The sequence below is a fragment of the Chanodichthys erythropterus genome, chromosome 13 (assembly GCF_024489055.1).
Source record: "Chanodichthys erythropterus isolate Z2021 chromosome 13, ASM2448905v1, whole genome shotgun sequence".
Classification (NCBI taxonomy): domain Eukaryota; kingdom Metazoa; phylum Chordata; class Actinopteri; order Cypriniformes; family Xenocyprididae; genus Chanodichthys; species Chanodichthys erythropterus.
The window spans coordinates 7,050,725-7,077,636 of record NC_090233.1 but is presented as its reverse complement, the minus strand read 5'-3'; the positions used below and the strand labels follow the sequence as shown (position 1 = coordinate 7,077,636).

Below are 26,912 nucleotides of genomic sequence, written 5' to 3'. Positions count from 1 at the left end.
CCCACTTTATGCTTATACTACTAACATTGAAATTAATTATTTGATACAATGCACTTATTGTGTAAATATATACATAGTACTTATTGTACTTATATTGTATATTTAAAACCTAACCATAATTACCAAACCTGTCTAACCTTACCCGTATCTCACCTCAATAGCAGTAAAAATGTTTTGCAATGCAAAATGAACATAGTAAGTACGTTGTACCTAACAATTTTTTTTTTTTATGCAAGTAAATATGACCCCTAATATAAAGTGTGACCCAAGTTTTTGTTGTTTATTGCTTTCATATCATGTCATACTCTTCATTTATTCATGTTAATGTCTAAAGTGCATACTTGATGTTTCTTGGTGCAATCAGAGCCAGTTGTATGAGGCACAAGAGAGATTAAAACTTAACCCACACATTCTTCTCTTGCAGACACGCTGGGTCTCTTTTGTGCTTTTGCAACATTTTTAATCACAAACCAATTATGATATTGTAATGCATTGTGATGTATTAAATTGTGATCATATATCAAATCGTATATTGCACAAAACACATCAAGCAGGCAGAGGCACAGATGAGCAATTCTTTTTCAGAAACCTCAAGTCGGATTTATTTTAGGAAGTTGGTTTGTTTAAAACATTTTCAGTGAAGTAACTTTCGTCAGTTCATGAGTCATCACTAAAAAATGAAGTCCCTATGGGCATTTTTTGCATTTTTTTAAGGGAGATAATTGTGTTTTCAATTAAGTTGTTTAAGTTGTTGTCAATGTGAATTCAGATACAAATTTACTTGTGCACCCAAAATCCCACAATCGCAGGGTTAATAAAGAAGCTGTAGAATTGTCAAGCCAAACGGGTTAACCAGATATGCCTGACTGTACCTCTCCATAGTCTTCATAATGTTAAGAGTTCAGTGACTGGTTGGTTAACAGTGGGGTGCTTTGGTGTCTGGACCCAATATGTTGTTTTCCAGAGTACAAGGACTCTCTCCAGGAAGGGACTAATGGTAACAGGTGCCAGTTCCTTCTGAACCTGGTCTGCTGTGACGTTCAGCTTGAACTGAGTTGTCAGGATTGCCGGTGCCAGAGGAAGAGGTGTGAAAGTCTGACAGCTGCAGGGTTGATAGTGAGACAGGCTGTTGCTTACTAGCTGAAGGTTCAGAGAGAATGGAGGCAAAAGCCATTTAGAGCTGTGAGGTCTCAGGGAGCCAGTGGCCATGGGGGGTTGGATGGTGAATCTATCCTGTTCTGCTTGTTGGCCATCTCCAGATTCTCCTGTATTATCCCTCCAAAACTATCCCTCACCTTATTGTCCTGCAGCTGCACTTCACCTTTCTCCTGTAGGAGTCCCTGCTCCTCCTCAACTTGGGTTTAAGTTTTCTTCGTATGCATTCATCTCCTTCCAATCCCCCTTCTTTAAGGGTCTCTTGCCATTTGGTAGTGCCTTAAGGGCACTGGTGATCCAGGGTAAGTTGATGGGAAAGGAGTATACCTCACTGGTGGAGATAGTGTTGTCAACACTGTTAAGGCCAAAGTATACTTTGAAGTATACCCGGCCCTTTGGTAACACTATCCACCATGCCATTAAGCAGGCAGGTAACCGGAAGTTTGCTGATTCAATCCCCACTAAAATTATCATTAGGGATGCACCGATATGATTTTTTGGGGCCGATACCGATATTAACAAACAATTATTGGCAGATGCCGATATTTGTTAGTATTTTGATAATTTTTTTGTATACATTTTACAATTTTTTTGTAAGTTTAAATATGTATGAGATCTGCATCTCCTTTACTAAGGTGGGACAAGGAGAGCACGCAGTTCTTCAGAGTTTTTTTGCAGATTTAAAGTTTGTCCGTTTATTAGGCATCCCCCAATAAGGCATAAGGTCTGTATGTATTTGTTTACTGTTAGTTGTAATAAGTGTTCGCTATATGTTGATGATAATGCAATGGAGAGAGAGAGTTTAATGCACACTTCTTGTGCTCTGTAATGTTTAGCTTTTGTGGTGATTTGTTTGGAGTGAAAACGGACGCAATAAACTTTATAAAACATCAGTAAAGGTTTGGTCATCATTCGGATGGGGTCCGCTACACTTATGAAAGTTACAAAAGTTATTTAGTCAAGAATAGTGTGCGATCTTTTATTATTTGATTAACTTTAAAGCTCAGACAGCAGCGCTAGGATTACGCAACAGACAATATAAGGCTCAGCGCCTTCAGTCAGTTAATTTATAAACCATCGGTTTGTTATGTCTGCCTTTTTCCTGCTACAGCCGATATGACGATGGTTGTAAATTGAGCAAAAATCTGCTGATAAATATCGGTGGCCGATATATCGATGCATCCCTTATTATCATCGCTGTGCCATTGAGTAAGGCCCTCCAGGTTGCTCCAGACAGGTTGTCACTGTAATAAGATTATATTGCCGTTACAGACAGACATTTCGTGATAGACATTTCATGGTTTCACAGACAGAAAAACTGGTTTCACATGAAGAAAAATTTTGTGCTTTTGTTCATTCCGGAGGTGTTGACGTACAGTTAGTTTTAAGTGCACTTGATCATGTTGACAGCAGTTGTTGCATTCTAAAACCATTGTGCGTTGTACATCATGCAGGTAATTACCTGAGAAATGTGTAGCGTTTTAACAGGCTTAGGTCAGGGGTAGATTACATATTTCATTTGATTCGAATGAAAACTCTGCATGGACATATAGTCAGTTTGATGTGTTGGATTGTTGTGTACCTTAGTGTTGGTGGTTCAGTCAGATACACAGTTGAGTTCTGTCCAAAAAGTCTCAAACAGTTATCACTCAGTGCCATGCCAAAATCTCACTTAGATTGGAATTGGCTGAGATATGATTTATATCATATTCAAGCATGCCCATTTTAATTTGATTGTTTTTGAATCAATGCCAGGTTCATGTTGAACATTTTAAGGGTACGTTTACACGAAAACAATGTACTAAAAATGGAAAATGTTTTTTCCTTTGCGTTTTTCATGTACAGCTGACAATGTTGTCACACACTCCCTATGCGTAAACAGCCCCTAAGTAACAAAGTTTGGACGGACTTTAGTTTGGGTGAATTGGTTGTCAAAGAGGGAGATGTCTTGATTTTTCTTTTTCTTTTTTGGAAGCCAGGAGAATCTCTGCTCTCAGTACCTGTGGTTGAGCCTGTAAATTAGTATTCCTGCATCCCGCTTTCTCCCCCAATCTCTCCGCTCTCCAGTCCAGTGGAGCAAATCTCAACAGGAGGCGCACCCCGATCACTATCTCTGCTCCACACAGCTGGCAACATCTGCTTCTGAAAGGGAGATAAGAAGGGCTTGGCCACTCCACCCTGCCACGTTCCACACAATATCCGTGCCCGTCTGCTTCCTGCTCCAACAGACCATTACCAAACCCAGCCACAGAACCATGGCACGTCTGCCTTTTCCATCTCTGTAGGACTCTCCAATGACTCAGGAATTCAGACTTGGCTCAACATCTGCCTGGACATCATAATGCATTATGAATCTTTGCTTTCGGTTTGAGCAGCTTTTGCGGTTTCGTGTTCATGGGTTGTGAGAACAGTGCATTTTGATCAGTTATGTTTTTAATTATTTTTGTTTTTGTACATTTAAAATTGAAATGGAATAAAACACAATGGAATTCACTGTTTGATGGCAGAGTACAACATTATGAGTTTTGTCATTATGAAATTCAAAATGGTGTTGAATTACTTTTGGAATGTGAGAAAGATTCTTGAATGATAGACTTTGGACCTGGTCAAAACATGCCAAAATGAGATCAAATGCTGATTGATTGAAAACTTTTTTGGGGGGCAGCCAATAAACCAACATTTTCATCAACCAATCAGATTTTAAGGTTAGGCTTAGGGCTAGGTGAGGCTTTTGAACAACATTTGTTTTAAACTGTATAATTTCTCTATGATATTAGGGCAGGAGTGTCCAATCCTGCTACTGGAGGGGCCGGTGTCCTGCAGAGTTCAGCTCCAACCTGCCTAAAATCACTTGCCTGGAATTTTATGTTAATCCTGGAAACTTTGAATAGCTGGTTCAGGTGTGTTTGATTAGTATTGGAGCAAAACTCTGCAGGAATTGTTGAGTCCTCCAGGAGCCGGATTGGACACCTCTGTATTAGAGGTTGTGTTTGGATGAGGGTTTGGGATTAGGGTTAGAATTGTTGTTTGACATTATTTATGTTCCAGAATCAACAAAAGATCTTCGTCTGGAAACACATTGTTACTGTTTTGTATTTCCAACAGCATTGCTTTGGGATTATCATTAATAGTTATATTTGAATCATGTCAAAGCCATTTCTAAACTATTTATTTAAAGTAGTAATCAGACTTGTGGCTGTGGGTAAAATTACTTCCCTTTAAGTTCAGCAAATGTCATAAAATCTAGTGGACATGTGATCCTTGTCATCAAACATTGTAGATAGCAGAGAGAGTGAGTGAGTGGTATGTTGTTATACCTGAATAGGCCCCAGCTGTAGGGCCAGTTAAAATTTCAGTGTACTAAGTAACCGGTGACAAAAGCAACTGCTGAGCCCAGCCTTTTGTTTTTGTTCTCCCAACAAAGTGCACAAGCCAACCTCCCCCGGTGTTACAGCACTGGGGACATGTCTGCGCTACTGAAATCCATCAACTAGAGGAGATAGAGGCTACTGACAGACCTGGGAGTTGCCTGGAAACTACTCCATAGCTGAGACGTGAACTGAGAGATTTTGGTATTCAGTATAGCTCTGGTTGTTCACAGTCTCATTCCTGCTGCAGTGCTTATCTTGTCTTGAAAGCATTCTTTCCTCCTGTGCTCAAATCTCTTGCTCCCTCTTTTCTCCATCCATACTTCAATTTTTATCCACCCAAATTGAGTTTTTATTATTGGTGGTTGAGGGTTTTTTTTTTTTTTTTTTTTTTTTTTAAGAAGCTGTAGTGATTTATGAGACAGGGAAGACTGTACATATTTTAAGGTCTTACATTGTTTACATTCATGTATCTACTCTTCAGCACAATGGTAACCACAAAAACTTCAACAATACAGAAACTCTGAAACTTTTAAATGTCAAACATAAAAGCATTAAACACTAACAGGTCTTTCCCTTCACTAAAAACAAACAAATTAACACTTAATTTCAACATTTATTCTCCTTATCCAGTCCTATGCAAAGCATGCTGGGAACTAGAAATCCACAGCCTAATTTCCAAAGTTATCAAGACAATTTCATTAAGTTACTTCAACCTAATTAAAAAAAAAAAAGCCAATTAAAGCAGAAATTTGAGTTTAAATTCAGATGATATTAAGTTGATGTAATGATCAACATAATTATGTTAACAGAACTCTACAAAATAATGTTTGCAACTTAAAAGGTTTAATCAAAACAATAAATTAGAATTTTTAACTTGCAACCATGCATTTATTTAAGTTGTGGTAAAAGGTCCCCTGAATTACTTTTTCACTGCTTTTTTGCAATGCATTCGGGCCTTCCATGTGAAAGATATATGTGATTCTGCTTTAGAACTTAAGTCAGCATTGTTTGTTGTTAAAACAGTTTGTAGTGCTTTATGTGCTGTCTACCTAGGCAGCTCACTAGGATTTGGAGAAGAGCTAAAGAGAGCTGTTTTTTAAAATCAAGGATGTGTTTTAGGATTAGTTTATATATTTGTAGATGTGCCATACTACTTTTCTCTAACTAGTTGGTAAAAGGGTGTGATTTATCAGTTTTAGACTTGAGTAGATAAAACCAAGTGACTCAAGTGCCAGGCTGTGAAAGGCCAGCGCTTGAATCACCCCTCAGGAATTGTCTGGTATTTTTGGCATTCAAGACATGAGAGTATTGTTGTTGTGCCTTTTTTTCTTTTCGTAATCAAGCTGCTATAAATAGAGCAGGGTCCTGGACACTCCCAGAGACTTTTAGAGCATTTAACTACTGGCTCTCAGACTTAGTGTGTCAGAGCATGAAAATGTTTTTGCAAATTCTGACATCAAAACCGGTATGGCTGCTTTAAGTGGTTCCAAAGTTCTTTCGGAGTATTGGAAAATCTTTTTTTTCCTATTCTTTGGATGACAAGTCCAAACCTCACAGCTTTTGGATTTTAAATCTACCCACCACTAACCAAAATAACAATTGTAATGATTAAATTTACCACTGTGGGAAACTAGAGCCCTTGTTCACTCTTTGTTTGACTGGTCATAACGCAGCAAGGTAACACGCAGTCATAAAACATGCATCCTACAACTCTCAAAACACAGTTCTTACACTGACATTGCCAGGAAAACATGTCATGCTCATCTCTACACTAAAAGAGACAACAGCCATCTGATGTTTTCGAGTGTGGCTACAGCTTGTAGTAGCTAGTAAAGGAGAATGTCCTTTTGAGTGTTTACCATGAATCTGTGAATCCAGTGAAGTCTCTGTTGAGTTGTGCTAGCTGTGAGCATAGAGCCACGGGATTTTTACTTTGTGTGTGTAGACACTGAGACACTGGAGAAGTTCAAAAGAGTTTCTAACTTTATCAAACAGTTTTAGTGGATGTTTATAAAATCACTTATTAGATTAGATATTATATCTGTATTACAGTTCATTTCGAATCAAAAGAAAAAACAAGAATATTTTTTAAAAAAGTTGTATAAAAAATTGAAGCCCAATTTTACAACCATTTAGTTTCATTGCAAACACTGTTGATATTTTAAATAAACTCAAACAAACACTAGGGCTGCAACTAATGATTATTTTCATAATCAATTAGTTGGCTGATTATTTCTTCGATTAATCGGATAAAAAAATCTTTTTAATTTTATTTTATTGACAAAACACACTACTCCATATCCTACCCAATGTCCTTTAAACAAACGTGCTGACTGAATGCTATGAAAACATATATAGTGAATATATCTCTATCTATGGTATATGCAAAAGAGCTATTTAGCAGAAGTTTAAATCCCTACATTAAAAATGAAGATAACAAAGAAAAACACAAACTCTGTGTTAGGAATGTTCAGCAGGAACACACATTCACTCTGAACACAGTAACCTGTTACTGTCATTTCTTTATTGTAAATGTAAGAAACATCTTAAATTTATATTCAATTACATGCTGTTACCCCTTTACAGTAACTATTCTAAATAAAATACTTGAATTACATGTTGACTTCTAAATTAGGTGTTGCAGCCCTAAAACACACCCCTCTCCTCAATGCTCCGCCCCCAAAATGCACAAACAGGCAATGCAAGAGTGGATGTCTCTTTATCATAGTAGAAACAAATAGGGCTGTCAAACGATTAATCGTATACAAAATAAAAGTTTGAGTTTGCATAATATATGTGGGTGTACTGTGTGTGTAATTATTATGTATAAATACACACAAATTAATGTATACATTTAAGAGAAATATGTTATTTATGTACAAAATATTTTTATTTATATATAATATAAATTATATAAAAATATACTTGTAAATATTTCTCAAATATATACATGAATGTATTTGTATTTATATATTTATTTATATATACATAATAATTACACACAGTACACCCACATATATTAGGCAAACTCAAACTTTTATTTTGTATGCAATTAATCGCGATTAGTTGTTTGACAGCCCTAGAAACGAAGTAAAATAACTAAAAAATTAAATTAAAAATAAAGCGAAGTTGACAAGCGAATGACAAGAAAGAACAAAAAATTAACAAACAGCACATATGAGTATACACAAGCAAGAGTTTATTGTTAGTCGCCAGCAGCACACCAGCTCCAGACAAACCATGTCACTCAAAACTGTCCTGTTACTGTAGCTATCATTACAACAACAGCATATCTTGGTTCTGTGAAACATAGTAAAACCAACATTACTTGCGCATGGAGCAGAAACAACACAACCTCGGCATCTGTTTTCAGGCCGAAAACACTTGGGCCTCTCCAGTGCTGGAAAGCTTTTCTAATATTAACACAGGTCCTAAAGCTCTTGCCTTTTCCAGTTATATTCCTTCTTTTTTGTAATGTCTCTCAGCCATCTCTCTTTCTACAGTCTTTCTTCAAATCTCCCTCTTGCTCACGCTCTCTCTTACCCCATCATGAGTGTGCACGCCCCTTACTGCTGATTGGCTACAAGTGTGTTGTGGCGCTCGGTCCAATTCACTTTCACCAGCATTTCTCAGAAATCGCTTAATTGGTAATAGTCGCTTAAGTATTTCCTCAGACTTTTAATTGGCTTGATTTTTCTTTATGCAAAGCATAAATTCTATTTTTGTTTATTTTAATTATGTTGGCCTGGATATGTTATTAGCATGTTTTGTGGGATTGGCCATTAACCGTAATTAGGGCCCAAGCGAAAATTCGCGCAGGGCCCTCTTGTTCTTCTAAGGATTATTATTATTTTTTATTATTTTTTTTTTATTATTTTTTTTTTATTATTTTTTTTCCGTCTTCCGGGGCTTTTTGGGGGCCTTAACATGCTCAAAAACTCTTGAAAATTGGCACACACATTGGAATCCGCGGCCATTAGGACGCCGGAGAGGCTGGTACCCGGGCGTGGCAGGGGGGCTCGACAGCGCCCCCTTGAAAAAAGTCTGAAAATTTGGTCCATATATTAAACATGCTTGCACGTATTAGTATGAAACTCGGTACACATATAGACCTCATCGGGCCGAACAACTTTCGCGCTCTAAGTTAATCGCCACGCCAACAGGAAGTCAGCTATTAAGGGTTGTTTGAAAAACGCATGCTCTGGAATTTGATATACTCCTCCTAGACGATTAATCCGATCGCCACCAAACTCGGTCAGCATGAAGTCAAGACACTGATGATTAAAAATTGCCAGGGGATTTTTGATATCTCGAACGGTTTGGCCGTGGCGAGGCAACGAATTTATGGCGAGAAAAAGGAAACAGGAAATGTGTTATAACGTCTTAATACATATATTGATCTTTATGAAACTTCACGAGTGTGTTCGTTATAGGAGTCTGATCACATGGATCACCCTCTTATTTTTACCTGATTTGCTTCAAACTTCATCAGTGTAATGTCAATACACAGCAGATGTAGACCTATGACAGGATTTTTGATATTTGAAATATTGTTGCCATGGCAACAGGTCAAACTGTAATAATATTCTTGAGTGTTTTTGAGGCTCTTAACATGCTTCAAATTGCATGAAACTCGACACACACATCAATATTGTCAACCAGTAGACATGGACAAAGCCATAGAAATGGGCGTGGTGGAGGGGCTCAGTAGCGCCACCTTTTGACAAAAGTGGGGGGGTTAGTTTTTCCTACAGTCACCAAACTCGGTACACATATTATTCTCATCAAGCCGGACAATTTTCTAATTTACATTCATTAGCTCCGACCAACAGGAAGTCAGCTATTTTGGTTTGAATGTTAATTTTTTGAAAAAACAGGCTATGAATTTTATACTACTACTCCTACAGGGTTTATCCAATTTACACCAAGCTTTTTTTAACTTTTTGCGAACACATTGAAGTTGTTTAATTGCAAACGGATTTTGGATATCTCAAACGGTTTGGCCGTGGCGAGGCAACGAATTTATGGCGAGAAAAGGGAAACAGGAAATGTGTTATAACTTCTGCATACATTGATTGATGTTTATGAAACTTCAGGAGTGTGTTGGTTGTAGTAGTCTGATCACATGGATGTAACTATTGTGAGTCAAAGTTATAGCGCCACCAAATGGCAGCAAGAAGTGTATCACTTTTAAAATGCTTTGAGATCACCCTCTTATTTTTACCTGATTTGCTTCAAACTTCATCAGTGTAATGTCAATACACAGCAGATGTAGACCTATGACAGGATTTTTGATATTTGAAATATTGTTGCCATGGCAACAGGTCAAACTGTAATAATATTCTTGAGTGTTTTTGAGGCTCTTAACATGCTTCAAATTGCATGAAACTCGACACACACATCAATATTGTCAACCAGTAGACATGGACAAAGCCATAGAAATGGGCGTGGTGGAGGGGCTCAGTAGCGCCACCTTTTGACAAAAGTGGGGGGGTTAGTTTTTCCTACAGTCACCAAACTCGGTACACATATTATTCTCATCAAGCCGGACAATTTTCTAATTTACATTCATTAGCTCCGACCAACAGGAAGTCAGCTATTTTGGTTTGAATGTTAATTTTTTGAAAAAACAGGCTATGAATTTTATACTACTACTCCTACAGGGTTTATCCAATTTACACCAAGCTTTTTTTAACTTGTTGCGAACACATTGAAGTTGTTTAATTGCAAACGGATTTTGGATATCTCAAACGGTTTGGCCGTGGCGAGGCAACGAATTTATGGCGAGAAAAAGGAAACAGAAATGTGTTATAACTTCTGCATACATTGATTGATGTTTATGAAACTTCAGGAGTGTGTTGGTTGTAGTAGTCTGATCACATGGATGTAACTATTGTGAGTCAAAGTTATAGCGCCACCAAATGGCAGCAAGAAGTGTATCACTTTTAAAATGCTTTGAGATCACCCTCTTATTTTTACCTGATTTGCTTCAAACTTCATCAGTGTAATGTCAATACACAGCAGATGTAGACCTATGACAGGATTTTTGATATTTGAAATATTGTTGCCATGGCAACAGGTCAAACTGTAATAATATTCTTGAGTGTTTTTGAGGCTCTTAACATGCTTCAAATTGCATGAAACTCGACACACACATCAATATTGTCAACCAGTAGACATGGACAAAGCCATAGAAATGGGCGTGGTGGAGGGGCTCAGTAGCGCCACCTTTTGACAAAAATGGGGGGGTTAGTTTTTCCTACAGACACCAAACTCGGTACACATATTATTCTCATCAAGCCGGACAATTTTCTAATTTACATTCATTAGCTCCGACCAACAGGAAGTCAGCTATTTTGGTTTGAATGTTAATTTTTTGAAAAAACAGGCTATGAATTTTATACTACTACTCCTACAGGGTTTATCCATTTTACACTAAGCTATTTTTTACTTGTTGCTAACACATTGAAGTTGTTTAATTGCAAACGGATTTTGGATATCTCAAACGGTTTGGCCGTGGCGAGGCAACGAATTTATGGCAAGAAAAGGGAAACAAAGTGTTATAACTTCTGCATACATTAATTGATTTTGATGAAACTTTGGCTTAGTCTTCGTTGTACAAGGCTGATCACATGGATTTGAGTATTGTGATTCAAAGTCATAGCGCCACCAACTGGAAGCAGAAAATGTGTCACTTTCAGCATACATTGAGATCACCCTCTTATTTTTACCTGATTTGCTTCAAAATTCATCAGAATAATGTTAAAACTTGGCACATGTAATCCTTTGAAAATGGGCAGGGAGGAGGGGCTCTATAGCGGCACCTTGTAGTGCAGTAAATGTGGAGTGAATTTGACATAGTCCTTTGATGTTTAACCGTTTTAAGTGCCTATTGCCCGCTGTGCACAGTTGCCCTGAAGCCACCGGGGTGGCGGTGCCACCGGGCTTGGGCCCGCCATCGCTGCTCGCAGCTATATTTTGAATAGAGTTTTCTCTTCTGAGGTATTCTTTCTTCAGGTATTAATGTGTATTGCGGAGTTGAAATGGATTTCTGGCTCTGTATACTGTTGTTTGGATTGGCACTAAACATTATATTGAGCTCTTTGTCCTTCTGGTTACTGGTATCATATTATTTCCTGCTGGATGCTCAATGGTTGGCTTGTCCAGTTGGTTAAATGAGCCGTCTGGTTAGGGTTGAGGCAGATATAATTGAGTTGGTGTAATTAGAGCATGCTTGAAATATTGATCTGTGAGATGATGTGGGAAATCCCACACACTGCTGCCAAACAACAGACACTGACAGCAACACCGTTGTGAAAGAGCTAGTAAAGATGGGAGCTCTTTCTCGTCTTTCTCACTTATTTCATCATTGTATCAGCTTAGTGTAATTGAAATATGAGCTGTCTGTTATGTTATAAATTAGATTAAATTGCTTCATAAACAATTGTGAACAAGAATGATTGGGGCTCAGTGATATTGAAAACTGATAAGTGTTGTTATTTTTAACTATTAAAAATAATATTCATATTCAAATTCAAATTTATTTATAAAGCACTGAATAAAACAACAACGTTGATCATAGTGCTGTTCAAACAATAACACAATAAGCAGAAGACAACTTTTAAAAGAGGATCACATCCATATAGTTATATAAGTAATATAAAAAGAAACCTTAAAAAGACAAAGTACATCTTAACTAGGATCAGAAGACGCATATATGATACTAGCAACCTAGCAACCTCCACAACTTCTATGATCGAACGCTATCGTAAAAAAATATGTTTTCAAATGGCTTTTAAACTGGCCCAGCGTCGGTACGTCCCTAATATATAACGGCAGGCTGTTCCATAATTTAGGGGCAGCGACTGCAAATGCGCGATCCCCTCTGGATTTCATCTTAGACCGGGGAACAACAAGAAGTTTCTGTGATTGAGATCGTAAGGATCTTGAAGTTTGAAACTAAAATAAAAACTAAAAATATAAAAAAAAAAAATACAATCTCATTCAAATTAGTTATTTTGTACTCTTCTAAAGGCGTGGTTTAAAACACTGTTTTGTTTGGCTTTACTTAAAAATGTTCACAGAAGTCCCCCTTACATGCTTTTGAAAGATTTTAGTTAGAACAATAAATACAAAACGTTATTTATTTATTTTATTTTTTTGGACATTTCATAAAAAGTGGAAAGCATGCTTTTTATTATATAATTTTTATTGAACCATTTTCTTTCATTGTTTAGATTCAAAATTTAGCAACAAGATTCCAATACATTTAAGAGCAAATGCATATTAATTTATATCAAATAACATCAAAAGGATTAGTTTTACTGTGTTGTCCTGTGTTGTCCAGGGGTAAGTTATATATATATATATATATATATATGTATATATATTTATTTATTTATATAAGTTTTATACCCATTTTTGTGTTACAGGTAGTTGCGTGATCATTTCTGCATATTCTAAAATGCTCCAATGACACTGATGTCTTTCGGTTGTAAAAAGCTGAACAACCAGCTTCTAGGTGTTTAGAAATTCTTTGACTATTATAACGTCTGACCTCAATTATATACTTGCCTATAATGATTTAAATTACATGATTTTGTCTAGTATATGTTAATGTCATTAGTTGTAAATGACTAACAGTAGCCCGGGGCTAAGCCCTCTCAGATTCCTCTAATGAGTGGCGCACAGAGCAAGTCTCGACTCATGTCAAGCGTGTTTCATGCATGTACACTGTCAACTGTGGAATTGATTGAGGCTTGAAGGGATTGACCTGCGTAAACTGCCGCATCTGTCATGAACGCTGAGCTTTCCACACTCACGCAACTTTATGAATCTTTCTCACACCGCTGTGACTGAACTGTAGCTTCTGAAGTGTAAATCATGTTTGTTTGGAGCCCCGGAGCCATTTTTGCACTCGTTCTTAAAATGATTAAAGTGAGGAATCGTGTGAGTGAAGTGGGTTCGTGATCGGATTAGAAATGCTGTTGTCTGGAGGCAGAATCTCATGTCTGGGACTGCACTGCTATGCAGCCGATGGGCAGCTCAGTTCAGCTGCTGGTGAATCAGCTGTTTGCCTCAGCTTTTGCTCCACCACATTATTTGCCCTTTGACCCCTGACCTGCCATTAGACATTTTTTATGTTAAAATGCATTAAAATACTGTTCACAGTTTAATATTCAGTCAATCAATAGTAAACCATTCGCAGGTTGATGTTGACATTGCTTGTTGTTCAGGCTTCTCTGTAGGGTTGGCTATTGCTTGAATTTTAGCGATTTCGATTCGCAGTTTCAATTCCAATAAAAAATGCCAAACGTTTAGGTATTGTCAGCTTTTTGTCAACAAATCAACAGCTACAAAAGGAACTTTTGCCTATGGTTTTAAAAAAACAAACAAAATAACACTGAATAAAATATTTATTAATCCTTATTAAAGTTACAAAAGCTGTTCAGTCAAGATCAGTGAGTGATTTTCTTTTTCTTTTGTTCTTTGGTTAACTTTAATGACACAGACAGAAGCAGGTTTTTAGGCTGCTGTCACTTTAAGACCTAATGCACGGATCCAATATGCTGTTACACATGCGCAGCACAGAAAACAGTGCACAAGTTCTCTTTTGCGCTGTGTAAAATGCGCACACAGGAACTGGTAAGCGGAATCGAAATGTTTTGGAAATTTAGAACTGGTTCTCCAAACCCAACCCTACTGCTCAAACATGTCAGCTTTGTCAACCAGTACAAATAAAACATGTTTGAATTATATTTAATTAATTATTTGCAAATCCATATAAGAAAAATAAAAGATAATTTTGATAATTTTAGATTTATATTTTTTCATGCTTAGTGTATTACAGCTACCAGCTTGAAAATGGAATGACAATTCCTGAATTGGACATGGGTTATTTAACAGGGGTGCACACTGCTCATTTCATCGAAATTCACTGTTTTAAAAAGCAAATGCGTTCACTTACGTGATTCTTGTAGATCTGAAGTGTTTGACTAGAAGCCTGACAATCCCGCTTCTGAATTTATTAGCACTTATTTATTTATTTATTTATTTATTATTATTTTTTTTTATGGCCCATTAAAATATATCCTTAAATAGTTTTGATTATTATTAATTGTAAATATTACAAAAAATATAAATGCATATGAAAATGACTGTAATGTGTACTTGAAACCTGTTCTTATACATTCCCAATGAAGTACTACCTCAGATCTGTAATTGTCTCATCTTTTTTCACCCCTTGTGAGTTAGCATGCGTGATTACAGCATATTGAATCTATGTTAGTTATTTTAGGAACTTTGATTGTTCGGACTTTTGCTGAGAACGAGACTTCTCGAAACTTTAATTGAATATTTCTTCTGTGATTTAAGTTTGTAGTTTTTGATTGCTCTCATTCTGCTTGATTAAATATTGAGAATGTTAAAGTACCACTCCATTTTCAGCTTCACACTCATGTCTTCCAACGTGTCTGTTCACACTGTCAACATGGATGAACATGCAGTTAGAGATTCATGAAAAGTTTCTTGAAATGTATTATCTCAGCTTCTCCCTCTATGGGCCATCAGATGTGTTTATTTAAAATATCTTTGATATGGTTTTAAAGTCTGTTCCTTTGTATGTGTTATAGTCACAGACCACAGCATTTGCATGTGTTGTTGACAATGGCAACAAAGTAACTAGACAGAAAAAGCACTGGAGTCTCCTTTTAATCACAGTTCAGTTCTCAAACAACTGTCATGAATGCATATCTGCATTCACAAACAGTCAGTATCATATCTTATTAGATTTTCTTTTGCCCATTGTAAGTTTATAAAATTATATAATCATCTGAGCAGAATCAAAAGAGAACAAGAGTTTTTTTCATGTTTAAGCTATACAGACAATTTTGACATAACTTTCATTTATTAATTGAATAGTGCTGGATAGACTTATAATTATCTTCATGAAGTCTCATCCACTCTGCAGCATTCTGGAGTGTAAAGGTATATAAACGTTACAGCAGGGGGGATAAAACTAAACCCAAAATTTATTTTATTTTATTTTCTATTAAACAGTGGTTTATATAATAATCAATACTCAATTAAAAAAACATGTAAATTGCACATAAGGCAGGCTTTTCATTAACTTCTAAATCTAATTATAAAATTATTTTTCAATTCTTTTCCCTCTCCAATTAATTTTTGAAATATGATCATTTACACAGTTACTGTCATAACTTGTTTTCATGACAGATTTATTTAAATAATTAAGACCCTACTAACAGGTATAGTGAATATAATGAATATATAAGCTAATATATTACATTTATTTAGTGAAATGCTCCCCTCTAGAGTTCATTTCTCTTACGAAATAACATACTGTGGACACTAAATGACTTGCTTGAAGTAAATGTAATGCTTTGTGAGATATTATTCTCAAGCTGTTTTACTGATGTCTGAAACACTGGTTGAGAGATTTCACGTAAACACATCTGTGCATTGATCGGCTGTTCTTCTTCTGTGCTTTTTCCTGTTGTAGTGGTGAGCAAACAGCATTGCATTACCGCGCACGACCCCTTCTGGATTGTAGTGTGAATCGCCTGTGAATATGTACATTTAAACTCAGTAAAAACAGAAAACAGTAATATTGTGAAATATTAATAAATACAGGGAAACTTTTCAGTTTGTACGTTACTAAAATAATAAAGGTTAAAATGAACAGCTGTCCAAATTCAATTGCAATTTATTTTTAGATATAATAATCAACCCTCAAATAAAAACTGACTATAAAAACATTTCAATTGCACATAAGGCACTTTTTTGTTTTTTTTTTCGTTGCTGGTTTATTTAAGTAAGAATATAATGAATATAATCTATATATTTATTTTTTTCTAGCCTAATATCTAGCTATGGATATTGAATGGCTCTCCTGTGGTAAATGTAACATTACTTGACATATAGTTTAGAAGCTGTTTTTACTGACATCTGAAACACTGAGCGATTATACGAGGCATGATACATTTCAGTAAGTTGTACTGTTTCTTTTAACATACCTTCTGATGTTCATTCATATTTATTTCACGCTATGACTAAAGAAGAAGAGATGATCGTTTCGCATGCCACTTGAGCTGAGGCACTACAGCGATCTGTTATGCCACATTAGCGCCAAAGCAGCATTTATTTGAATTTCGTGATAAAGTTGACAGAATTTGAAATATACTTTGTTTCATATCAAAATTAACAAAGCATAAAGCTTATTGTGATAATTGGATGGGAGGTGTGCTACAACTAATAATTAGTTCTGTTCGCTCATCAACTGAAAACAGCATAGACCAATTCTTTGGATCGATATCGGTTCATCACAATGATGATCGATAAATTATATGCATAAAAATATAAATTTTTTTATTAAAGGTAGGGTAGGTAAGAACTGTATGAAAATTTTTTTTTTAAAATGTGTTTAAACTTTATTTATATATCAATACATAATTAAAATGTAAGTACTCTGAAAAAGAAAGTATAAAAATCGAGTGTCTGTAGACCTCTCACGACTGTTTTAAAGACAGCTCATTATTTCTATTCACTCCACCCCCTCCCTTCTGGGCTCCTTCCAAAGCCACGCCCCCAAAACACATGAACGCGCGACTCCGACCACTGAGCTGGAAGACGCATTATTTACCTGAGACGAGCGGAGAGGAAGGAGCACAGTGCATGACATCATGTCAGAATCACATGTAATAAAAATAACTTTATAATTATGAAGATAAACAAACAAGATGTATTTTAGTACTCACTAATCAAGCTAGCATATTGATATTGGTAAAGTTTAAAATATATATTTTTTTGAATCGCTAACGAGCTAGTTATGTAGAAGGCAAAGCTAAAAACAGGTTGCATGATACACGTTTTTCCATTACCATCATTTACACTGTGAAAAATGACAATAAAAACAGATAAACATGTTGATAGTTATAAAAACTGTCACTTGTTCACTGAACGACACAACATACAAGTCTCACCGGTCAGAAAGCGACTCCGAGACAATAGTGGATACAGGTGGTGGTGGCATTGTAAATCCACTTTTCAATGGTGTGGACGTTGATATGTCTTTCTCATAACTAATAAAACAAATTATACAAATCAACACAACAATTACATCACATTTATAAAATGTCTTGATTACAGATAAACAGAGTAACAAACACACAAATATCAACTCACAACTGCATTGCAGACACAAAATAATAACACACACATACAACAAAGTGTGTACAACACACACAGATACAAGATAAAGACATCAGTAAACATAGGTAGAGAATATAAAAACAAAACAAAGGCGAAAAAAACGTGCAGGTAAACTTACAAGTGAACATGGTAAAAGAGTTAGACAGAGGGTAAATATAGTTCTAAGAAAAGTTCCTAGATGCGGAGTAACGTTAGGCCTACTATCTGTTAAACATGTGTTTAGTTATCTAAAGCAAAATTATGCACAATTCAACACTATAGCCATCATCTTGAGCTAGGCTATAGATTATTTATCGTCTCTACTACGGCTCGCTAAGTAATGTTATGTTAGCTATATTACGCAGCTACGTGTGCTAATGACACATGCTTCATGAAAAAATAAACAAAAAAATATGTACGATTAAAATACAAAAAGAAAGATTTACCTGTCCAGCAGAAATAAGGCCATCAACGAGTCACTTTTCAGCCCCTTGAGTTCCCTCAGTTCTCGCCATCGCTGGAAAGCCACGCCGATATTAACTCTTGTTTTATTTCTTTGTTTATCCAAAATGTTTTTGTTCCTTGCCTTTTCTTGTATTGTTACCGTCTTCCTTTTTTTGCCCGGTTTGCCTTCAGTAACTGCATAGGCCGGTACTGTGAATTTTGCTTGATGTTTCTCTGCCATTGTTTGGTACGTTATTCCTCTTGAATTCCCCAAATCAAACGTGCGCGCGCAAGTGGGCAGGTCATGTGTGGCAAAAGGGTGGTTGCCATGGTTGCGAGAGAGTGACAGCCGCCTAAGCCAATCCTATGTTTCGTCCCGAATGGAAATAATGAGCTGTGTTTAATACAGATTAAACGGTCTAGAGTCAATCGATTTTTATACTCTTTTTATCAGAGTACTTACATTTTAATTATGCATTGAAATATATAGAAAGTTTAAACAAATTTGGAAGAAAGTTGTTAAAAATTTTTTTACCTACACTGCCTTTAATAGTAGAAGTCTGGCCATTCATCATCGGCACCAATTTTCCTGATCATGGCAGCCATGTTTGTTTGTGTTTGTTTTTTTCTCTCTGTGTGTGTAATGTAGGATCACATTTGTACTGTACTGTTGTGTTCGGATCTTCTGGGAAATTCAGAGAACAGGATTCCCTCAAGTTTCAATGATTGTATGTTCCTCTCACCATCTCTCCTGCCCCCACCAGCCCATCCTAATCATAATAAAACGTGAAGAGACAGTCTAGCGTGAAGAAATGTGCGTCCCCGAGCACACTCGTTCTGTCGCTCTCATTGGGTTTATTGGGGCAGAATGAGAGATTGCTCTGGAGATGAGACCCCATCCTTCAAGCACTTTGAGAGGGTGAAAGGAGGCAATAGGACAGAAGGTGTGGCCGCTGTTACTATCAGGCTTGAGGCATGTTCTGCTGTGATCATACATATTTTAAGACTTGCCAGCCAATAGGATTCAAGGAAAGTGTTACACACAAAATGGATGGTAACAATGAGGACTGTAAACAAATGGGCAAATGTTTAAGTTGTGTTTGGTCCAGTCTTGCACTAACAAGCTTAAGAGCTCAGAGAGGCAAAGACGCACAAATCATTTCAAATTCTACCTACGAATGGCTCTTTAATCCAGGCTGTTGTTAGCCGTCAAATGCAGGAAAATTTAGGTGCTAAATGTTCTCTGAGCTGCTTAGCATAATCATTATTCCCTTTGTTATAATGGCATCATATTACAGATCTACTGCTATTGTAGAGTCATTAACACTGCTGCTAAATCAGCATGCTAATGGTGTCTTTGAGAGACGTGGCCTGGGAACCATTTCCTGTATGGGTTCAGTAATAGTTTAATTGATTGATGGTTTGATAAATTGTATATAGTTCCACAGCTTTAGTTAATCTGAAATGGTTTTATGTCATTCCTTTCTCTGTGGAACAAAGGAGAAACTATCCAGAATGTCCAAGCTGCTCTTTTTCATACAGTGAAAGTGGACTGCCTTTCAAAAATAGATAGAAAAAAGCAGCATTCCAATAGTACATGCTGTATTTTCCAAGACTTAAAGTTGGCATGAAATGGAAACTGACCCTATTTCCTAAATGCATATTAATGATCTTAGTGCGAACAATTCATCTGTTCATGTAGCTCAAACAGTAGACAGTGGCACTAGCCAGACCAAGTGCATGGGTTTGAATGCATGAACTGATAGTAATGTATTTTAATTTTTTATTTTTCCGGTGAAATGACTTCTCCCTGGTGACGTATGCCTGACTTCAAACTCTCATTCAGATCTGCTATCCAATCAACAACCGATGTATTGTACTGTATGGCAACATACGTAAGAAATAATGTGTTACTACTTTCGTTACATCACAACTTTAAGTGCTTTGATACCGTTGTGTGAGGAAAAGATCCAAATTTAAGTTATTCACTGATAATTGTCATTGACTCCAACCTTTTGGTATCTATTATGACATTTGTTTCTGTGATGCCAGCATTTGCACATGGATTGTGCACAGATCTGTGACATTTATTGCTCTGTCGAAGTCTTTTCAGTGGACTCAGCCCTGCTGTTGAGTCTCTTGCTTGCTGATACCAGTAAATATAATTTTTAATAGTATTTTGTCGTATAGTCTCAGGCAAGAGTTGTCAGTAGCCTTTTTTGCGGGAGTGCAAGTAAAAAATTGACAGAAAGAGAATACCAAATGAACCATTTTTCATCAATTGTGTCTCAGATCCAGCAATGCCCAAACATTAATCAAAACATTAATGAATTAATCACTCTTCAGATCAGTTATTTTATAATGAAACGGTGAAACAGTTGGTTTGATTCGGTTTGTGCTTCAGTCTGAATCACTCAGACAGCTCTGTAAGAAAAGTAACCAAAGTACCATGACATTAATTCTCTCTTTTCCTCTCTCTAATCTCTTGTGAACTAGATTATGAAGCTTTTCCTGTTTCCACAAAAGAAAGTCCATAAGATAATTACAGATTTTCCCTGTTTTTTTTTGAAAACAGAGGCCAGGGTGAATCAGATTTTCTAACTATTTTCTTTCGAGTTTTTTAACTCAGCATTAAGAAAATAAACTCCTGATTTCCTTGAGGATTGGTGTTCTCGGATTATCTCCGCTTTGATTGTTGAGGCCTGGATCGGCAGTGCATGAGAATCATTTGATTTTGAATAATGTATTAGTTACAATTAATAAGTTTATTCAAGTAAATCCAAGTTAACTAATGGAACCTTATTGTAAAATGTTTCCAGAATGTTTAAGCTGCGATTTTGTCTTCTGGCCACTGAAAACTTAAAGACAGTTTTCCAGAAAGAGAGCGCGGTGCATTGGAAAAGAGAGAGAAGTAGGAAGCGTGAGGGAGCGAAGCCCTGAGAATTTTTATTTTGGCCCAGTCCTGCCCCCTGCCTTCACTCTTAGCCACCCCAAACGCCCCCTTCCCCCTCCCTCCCTCATTCACACATTCAGGAAACAGGGGACCCTGCCAGAAGCCCTTTCTGTTTCCGGGAATCAGGCCCACAGGGCTGCTGTGTAGTGGGCCGGCTCTGACGTGAAGGCTATTGTTCCCGTGCGGAGCTCCATTGTGGAGGGGAAGGAACAGCAGCAAAAACAAAAAACACCCGCGGAAGGAGCTGAGAGGGAGGGAGGACAAGATGTCTGAGCTATTTCTGTAAAGAGGCTCCTTCCCAAAGAGTGGTCCGCTCGCTGATGAGATACGGCAGCTCTTGCCTGTTTGGCTGCAGAGTTTATCTCTATGATCTATCTCGGTAGTCTGCCATGTTAAAGGATGACGCACAAATTCAAAAATACATGTGACTCATGAGAATGGAGGATCTGATGTCCGTGGAAACATGAAAACTTGCGTTTGATGAAAGCCTTACTGTACACAACCAATGTCTTTTCCGCTCTGTGGTCAAGGGCAGCAATCCCTGCTGGAAAAACCAGGTCACACCAGCTTAACATGTTCAGGCTGTTTTTTTTCTTTCTTTTTTTTTTTTTTCTTTTTAAATCGGGAAGTACAAATCTACATACTTTGGAAATCAAGTAGTCAATTAATCGTTCTTGAATGAGACTTTATATTTAAGGTGATTTCAGGGTTTGGATACATTAGGGGGCATTTACTTAAGACTGACACATTTTTACATTGACATGATGTCTTAAAACAACTCTCGTGGTGGGACGTTCAAAAAAAAGTGCAAGATGTCATGAAGCAGCCATTCTGTCTGTCTGTATGGCTGTACGGGCTCTTCAAAAGATATGGAAGGAAATTTTGGAGGTTTTTCGCTGTATAGTTTAATGTTTAAAAATGAAGAAAGTTTTATTTTTCAGTTGTACTGGTAAAATAAACAGTTATCAAATTTTTATTGTACAATTAAATATTATATATAATATATATATTATAACAGCAGAGATTCGACTATTATTAATTTCATTATTATTTTTTTATTTTACAGTCCTGTTGATATATAACAACATGTTAGGCCAGTTTGTGCAGCTCTAAAAAAAAAAAAAATATATATTATATATATATATATATATAATTACCCCCCCTCCCCCAAATTATCCATTATCAAAGTTAATGTTATTATATTGCATATCTTAAATTTATGACATTTATCACGTTTGACACTTTCATTCTGCTTTCTAAACACTGGTTCTAAATCATTAGATGAATCACAATTATTTTATCCTATAGTTCTAGCCCTAGTTTTTAGCCTAAATGTCCACCTATAAACAATTTAAACCAGTTGTGTTATTAGGAGCTGGTTTAGGCTACTTTTTTCAGCAGGAATGGACCACAAAAGAATACTTACAACTGAATCTGATTCTTGTACAGTACATGAAGCCATTTGCAAGACACACCAAACAGATTATGGGGTACACACTGGGCAGGGGAAAGTTTAGGGGGATGGAAAGTCTAACACACAAATTCATTATGCAACACCACCATCAGCAGTGCACACTGTATATAGGCAGTCACAACATAAGGGTGACGTAAAGTAGAGAAATTGCTTGAGTGTGTAGTTTCTACACTGACAGGACAGCAAAAATAATGATGTAATGATCCCAAGAAAACAACACAGAAAAATAATGATGCATGGTCTCTGTGGGCTTCTTTTGGAAATGGTCATTAGTGGTGCTTGATGAGGAAAGTATGTCAGCCAGATTCCACTATAGGCCCTGTTTATCTGTGCTACTAGATTATAACTCACTAGAATATCAATAAATAGTAATTGGTTATCTAGTATATAAAACATTTCTGTTGAATTTCCTGCAGGAATAGCTATATGGTTATATACACCTACTATAATTAAAATGTAAAATACCATTGATACTTTTACTTCAATAACATATTGTATTAATAAAATTTTATATATATATATATATATATATATTATATATATATATATTATATATATATATATATTATATATATATATTATATATATATATATTATATATATATATATATATATATATTATATATATATATATATTATATATATATATATAAAAAATACACACATATACATACATACATACATACATACATACATACATTGTGGCATTGTGAGAGGGTGTCATAGAAGTGAGGTATGTGCCATCTAGGTGATTGCATAATATAATTTAACTAATTCTAATTCATTATTTAAATGGTTAGTTTACCCAAAAATTAAATTATTTCATTTATTACTAAGCCTCATGTCGTTCCACACCCCTAAGACTTTCATTCATCTTTAGAACACAAATTAAGATATTTTTGATAAAATCCGATGGCTCGTGAGGCCTGTATTCACAGCAAGTTAGTTTAGACTTTTAAACGTCCAGAAATGTATTAAAGATATATTTAAAACAGTTAATGTGACTATAGTGGTTCAACCTTAATGTTATGAAGTCACGAGAATACTTTTTGTGCACCAAAAAAACAAAATCTTCATGAAGCTGCGAAGCTTTTGTTTCGAATCATTGGTTTGGAGCATGTATCAAACGATCTCAAAGTCACATGATTTCAGTAAACAAGGCTTCGTTACGTCATAAGTGTTTCAAAATTTCAGTGGTTCACGTGACTTTGGCAGTTTGATACACACGCCAAACCACTGATTCAAAACAAAAGATTCGTAAAGCTTTGAAGCTTCATGAAGCAGGGTTTTTGATCATTGTAGTCACATAAACTGTTTTAAATATGTTTTTAGTACCTTTCTGGGCATTTGAAAGTCTAAGTTAATTTGCTCTCAGTGCAGGCCTCACGAGCCATCAGATTTGATCAAAATATCTTAATTTGTGTTCCAAACATGAACGAAGGTCTTATGGGTGTGGAACGACAAAGGTGAGTAATTGAAGACAGAATTTTCATTCTTGGGTGAACAAGTCTTTAAAAAATTATTTTTATATTAATTGTGTATAAATATTGAATGTGGGTGGTGGGCTCTTTTGGCATGGGCTAGTAAGTAGTAATTTCATGTTTAATGTTATCCTAAAATAATGTTAAGGTTTATGTCATACATATACACTACCTTTTAAAAGTTTGGGGTCAGTAAGATTTTATTTAATTCATCAAGGATGCATTCAGTTGATCAAAAGTAACAAGTACATTAATATAAATCAAACAAATGCTGTTCTTTGAACTTTCTATTAATCTAAAAATCCTAAAAATGTATATTATTAAGAATATTAAGCAGCACAAGTGTTTTCAACATTGATAAAAATATAAAATGTTTCACTAAAGCAGCATATTAGAATTATTTCCAAAGGATCATGTGACACTGAAGACTGGAGTAATGATGCTGAAAATTCAGCTTTGCATCACTGGAATCAATTTAATTTTAAAATGAATAGAAAATAGTTATTTTAAACTGTAATAACATTTAACAGTGTTACTGTTTTTACTGTAATTTTGATTAAATAAATGCAACCTTGGAGACCTTTCTTTCATTAAAAAAAGTCTTACCCATCTTATTGACATTAAATAAATCTCAATGACCTTTGGAATGGTAGTGTACCACTTTGAAACTTTGAAAAACAAATTGCTATTGTTAAACTTCTGTTATCCATTTTTTTTAAAAAATACATTGTTTGTCTTCCAGGTTTCCCAAAAAAGCGAGCAGGTGAGTGCCGTTCTTCCTTTCTGTTGCTCTTTTCTTAGTGAAACACCCTCATATCCCCAGAGAGAAGCACGGCAACCAGACAGACAGCTAATGGCGGTTTTCTGCAGACAGCGATATGGGCAGGTTGAGGGTAGACACAACACTGATTTTGCTGCTGATATGAATGTGACACAGTTTGAAAATAAATGCTCAGATTCACAGCATTAACTCAATCTTTATATTCATATGGAAATTGAGTCATATCCTTTCTTTCAGTTAGTTTGCTTATTTGCTTGTGAGCAGGATCCAAAGCGTACACTCATCAAATGCGAAATTGCAAAACTCGCCAACTTCTAGGAATTACAACATATTTAAAATCAGTTGTAAGAATCACAGTCTGTGGCCGGTTGCATAAACTGCTTAGACTATAGTCTTGAAAGTTAGCAATCTACATTTTTTTCAAAACATTTCTTCTGAATTATACCAAGTTTGGTAAGATTTTTAACATGTTTTTAAAGGAAGTCTGTTGTGCTCACCAAGGCTGCATTTATTTGATCAAAAATACAGGATAAACAGTAATATTGTGAATTACAATTTAAAATAACTTTTCTATTCTTATATATTTTAAAAAAGTTAATTGTTTTTTTTCAGCATTCTTTGATGAATAAAAAATTCAAAAGAGCAGCATTTATTTGAAATAGGAGTCTTTTGTAACATTATAAACTTCACATTGTGTGCTTGTTAAATAAAAGTATTAATTTCTTAAAAAAAATCTGAATACTGACCCTAAAAGTTTGAATTAATGTGGAGCTCCTCAAAGAGCCATTGTGATGGAAAAAAATATGGGATGAGAGGGAAAAATATAAAATTCAAAGCTTTTGTGTTCTCTCGCAAAAGTTTTGTCTTCCCCTGAGAAACTGCGTTCTCTCGCAAAGACCTCAAAAGTTTCTTGGGAGAATGCAAACATTTTGCAACTGAACACAATGTTTTTTTGGGGAGTATGCAAAACATTTGCAAGAGAACGCAAAAGCATTAACTTATCATTTTTCCTCGCATTCCATATGTGTGTGTGTGTGTGTGTGTACAGGGAGTGCAGAATTATTAGGCTAATGAGTATTTTGACCACATCATCCTCGTTATGCATGTTTTCTTACTCCAAGCTGTATAGGCTGGAAAGCCTACTACCAATTAAGCATATTAGGTGATGTGCATCTCTGTAATGAGAAGGGGTGTGGTCTAATGACATCAACACCCTATATCAGGTGTGCATAATTATTAGGCAACTTCCTTTCCTTTGGCAAAATGGGTCAAAAGAAGGACTTGACAGGCTCAGAAAAGTCAAAAATAGTGAGATATATTGCAGAGGGATGCAGCAGTCTTAAAATAGCCAAGCTTCTGAAGCGTGATCATCGAACAATCAAGCGTTTCATTCAAAATAGTCAACAGGGTCGCAAGAAGCGTGTGGAAAAACCAAGGCGCAAAATAACTGCCCGTGAACTGAGAAAAGTCAAGCGTGCAGCTGCCAAGATGCCACTTGCCACCAGTTTGGCCATATTTCAGAGCTGCAACATCACTGGAGTGCCCAAAAGCACAAGGTGTGCAATACTCAGAGACATGGCCAAGGTAAGAAAGGCAGAAAGTCGACCACCACTGAACAAGACACACAAGCTGAAACGTCAAGACTGGGCCAAGAAATATCTCAAGACTGATTTTTCTAAGGTTTTATGGACTGATGAAATGAGAGTGAGTCTTGATGGGCCAGATGGATGGGCCCGTGGCTGGATTGGTAAAGGGCAGAGAGCTCCAGTCCGACTCAGACGCCAGCAAGGTGGAGGTGGAGTACTGGTTTGGGCTGGTATCATCAAAGATGAGCTTGTGGGGCCTTTTCGGGTTGAGGATGGAGTCAAGCTCAACTCCCAGTCCTACTGCCAGTTTCTGGAAGACACCTTCTTCAAGCAGTGGTACAGGAAGAAGTCTGTATCCTTCAAGAAAAACAACATGATTTTCATGCAGGACAATGCTCCATTTCACCAAGTACTCCACAGCGTGGCTGGCAAGAAAGGGTATAAAAGAAGAAAATCTA

At 36.2% G+C, this 26,912-nt stretch overlaps 1 protein-coding gene across 3 annotated transcripts in view; it reads left to right on the top strand.

Annotated features, from left to right (window-relative positions):
* arhgef12b (Rho guanine nucleotide exchange factor (GEF) 12b) overlaps positions 1-26,912 on the top strand; it is a 101,202-nt gene that overhangs the window by 17,572 nt on the left and 56,718 nt on the right. For all 3 annotated transcript variants that reach the window (XM_067405490.1, XM_067405489.1, XM_067405488.1), the window contains one exon: positions 24,830-24,850. In XM_067405490.1, the coding sequence (XP_067261591.1) occupies positions 24,830-24,850 (21 nt within the window). The remainder of the gene's footprint in view (positions 1-24,829; positions 24,851-26,912) is intronic.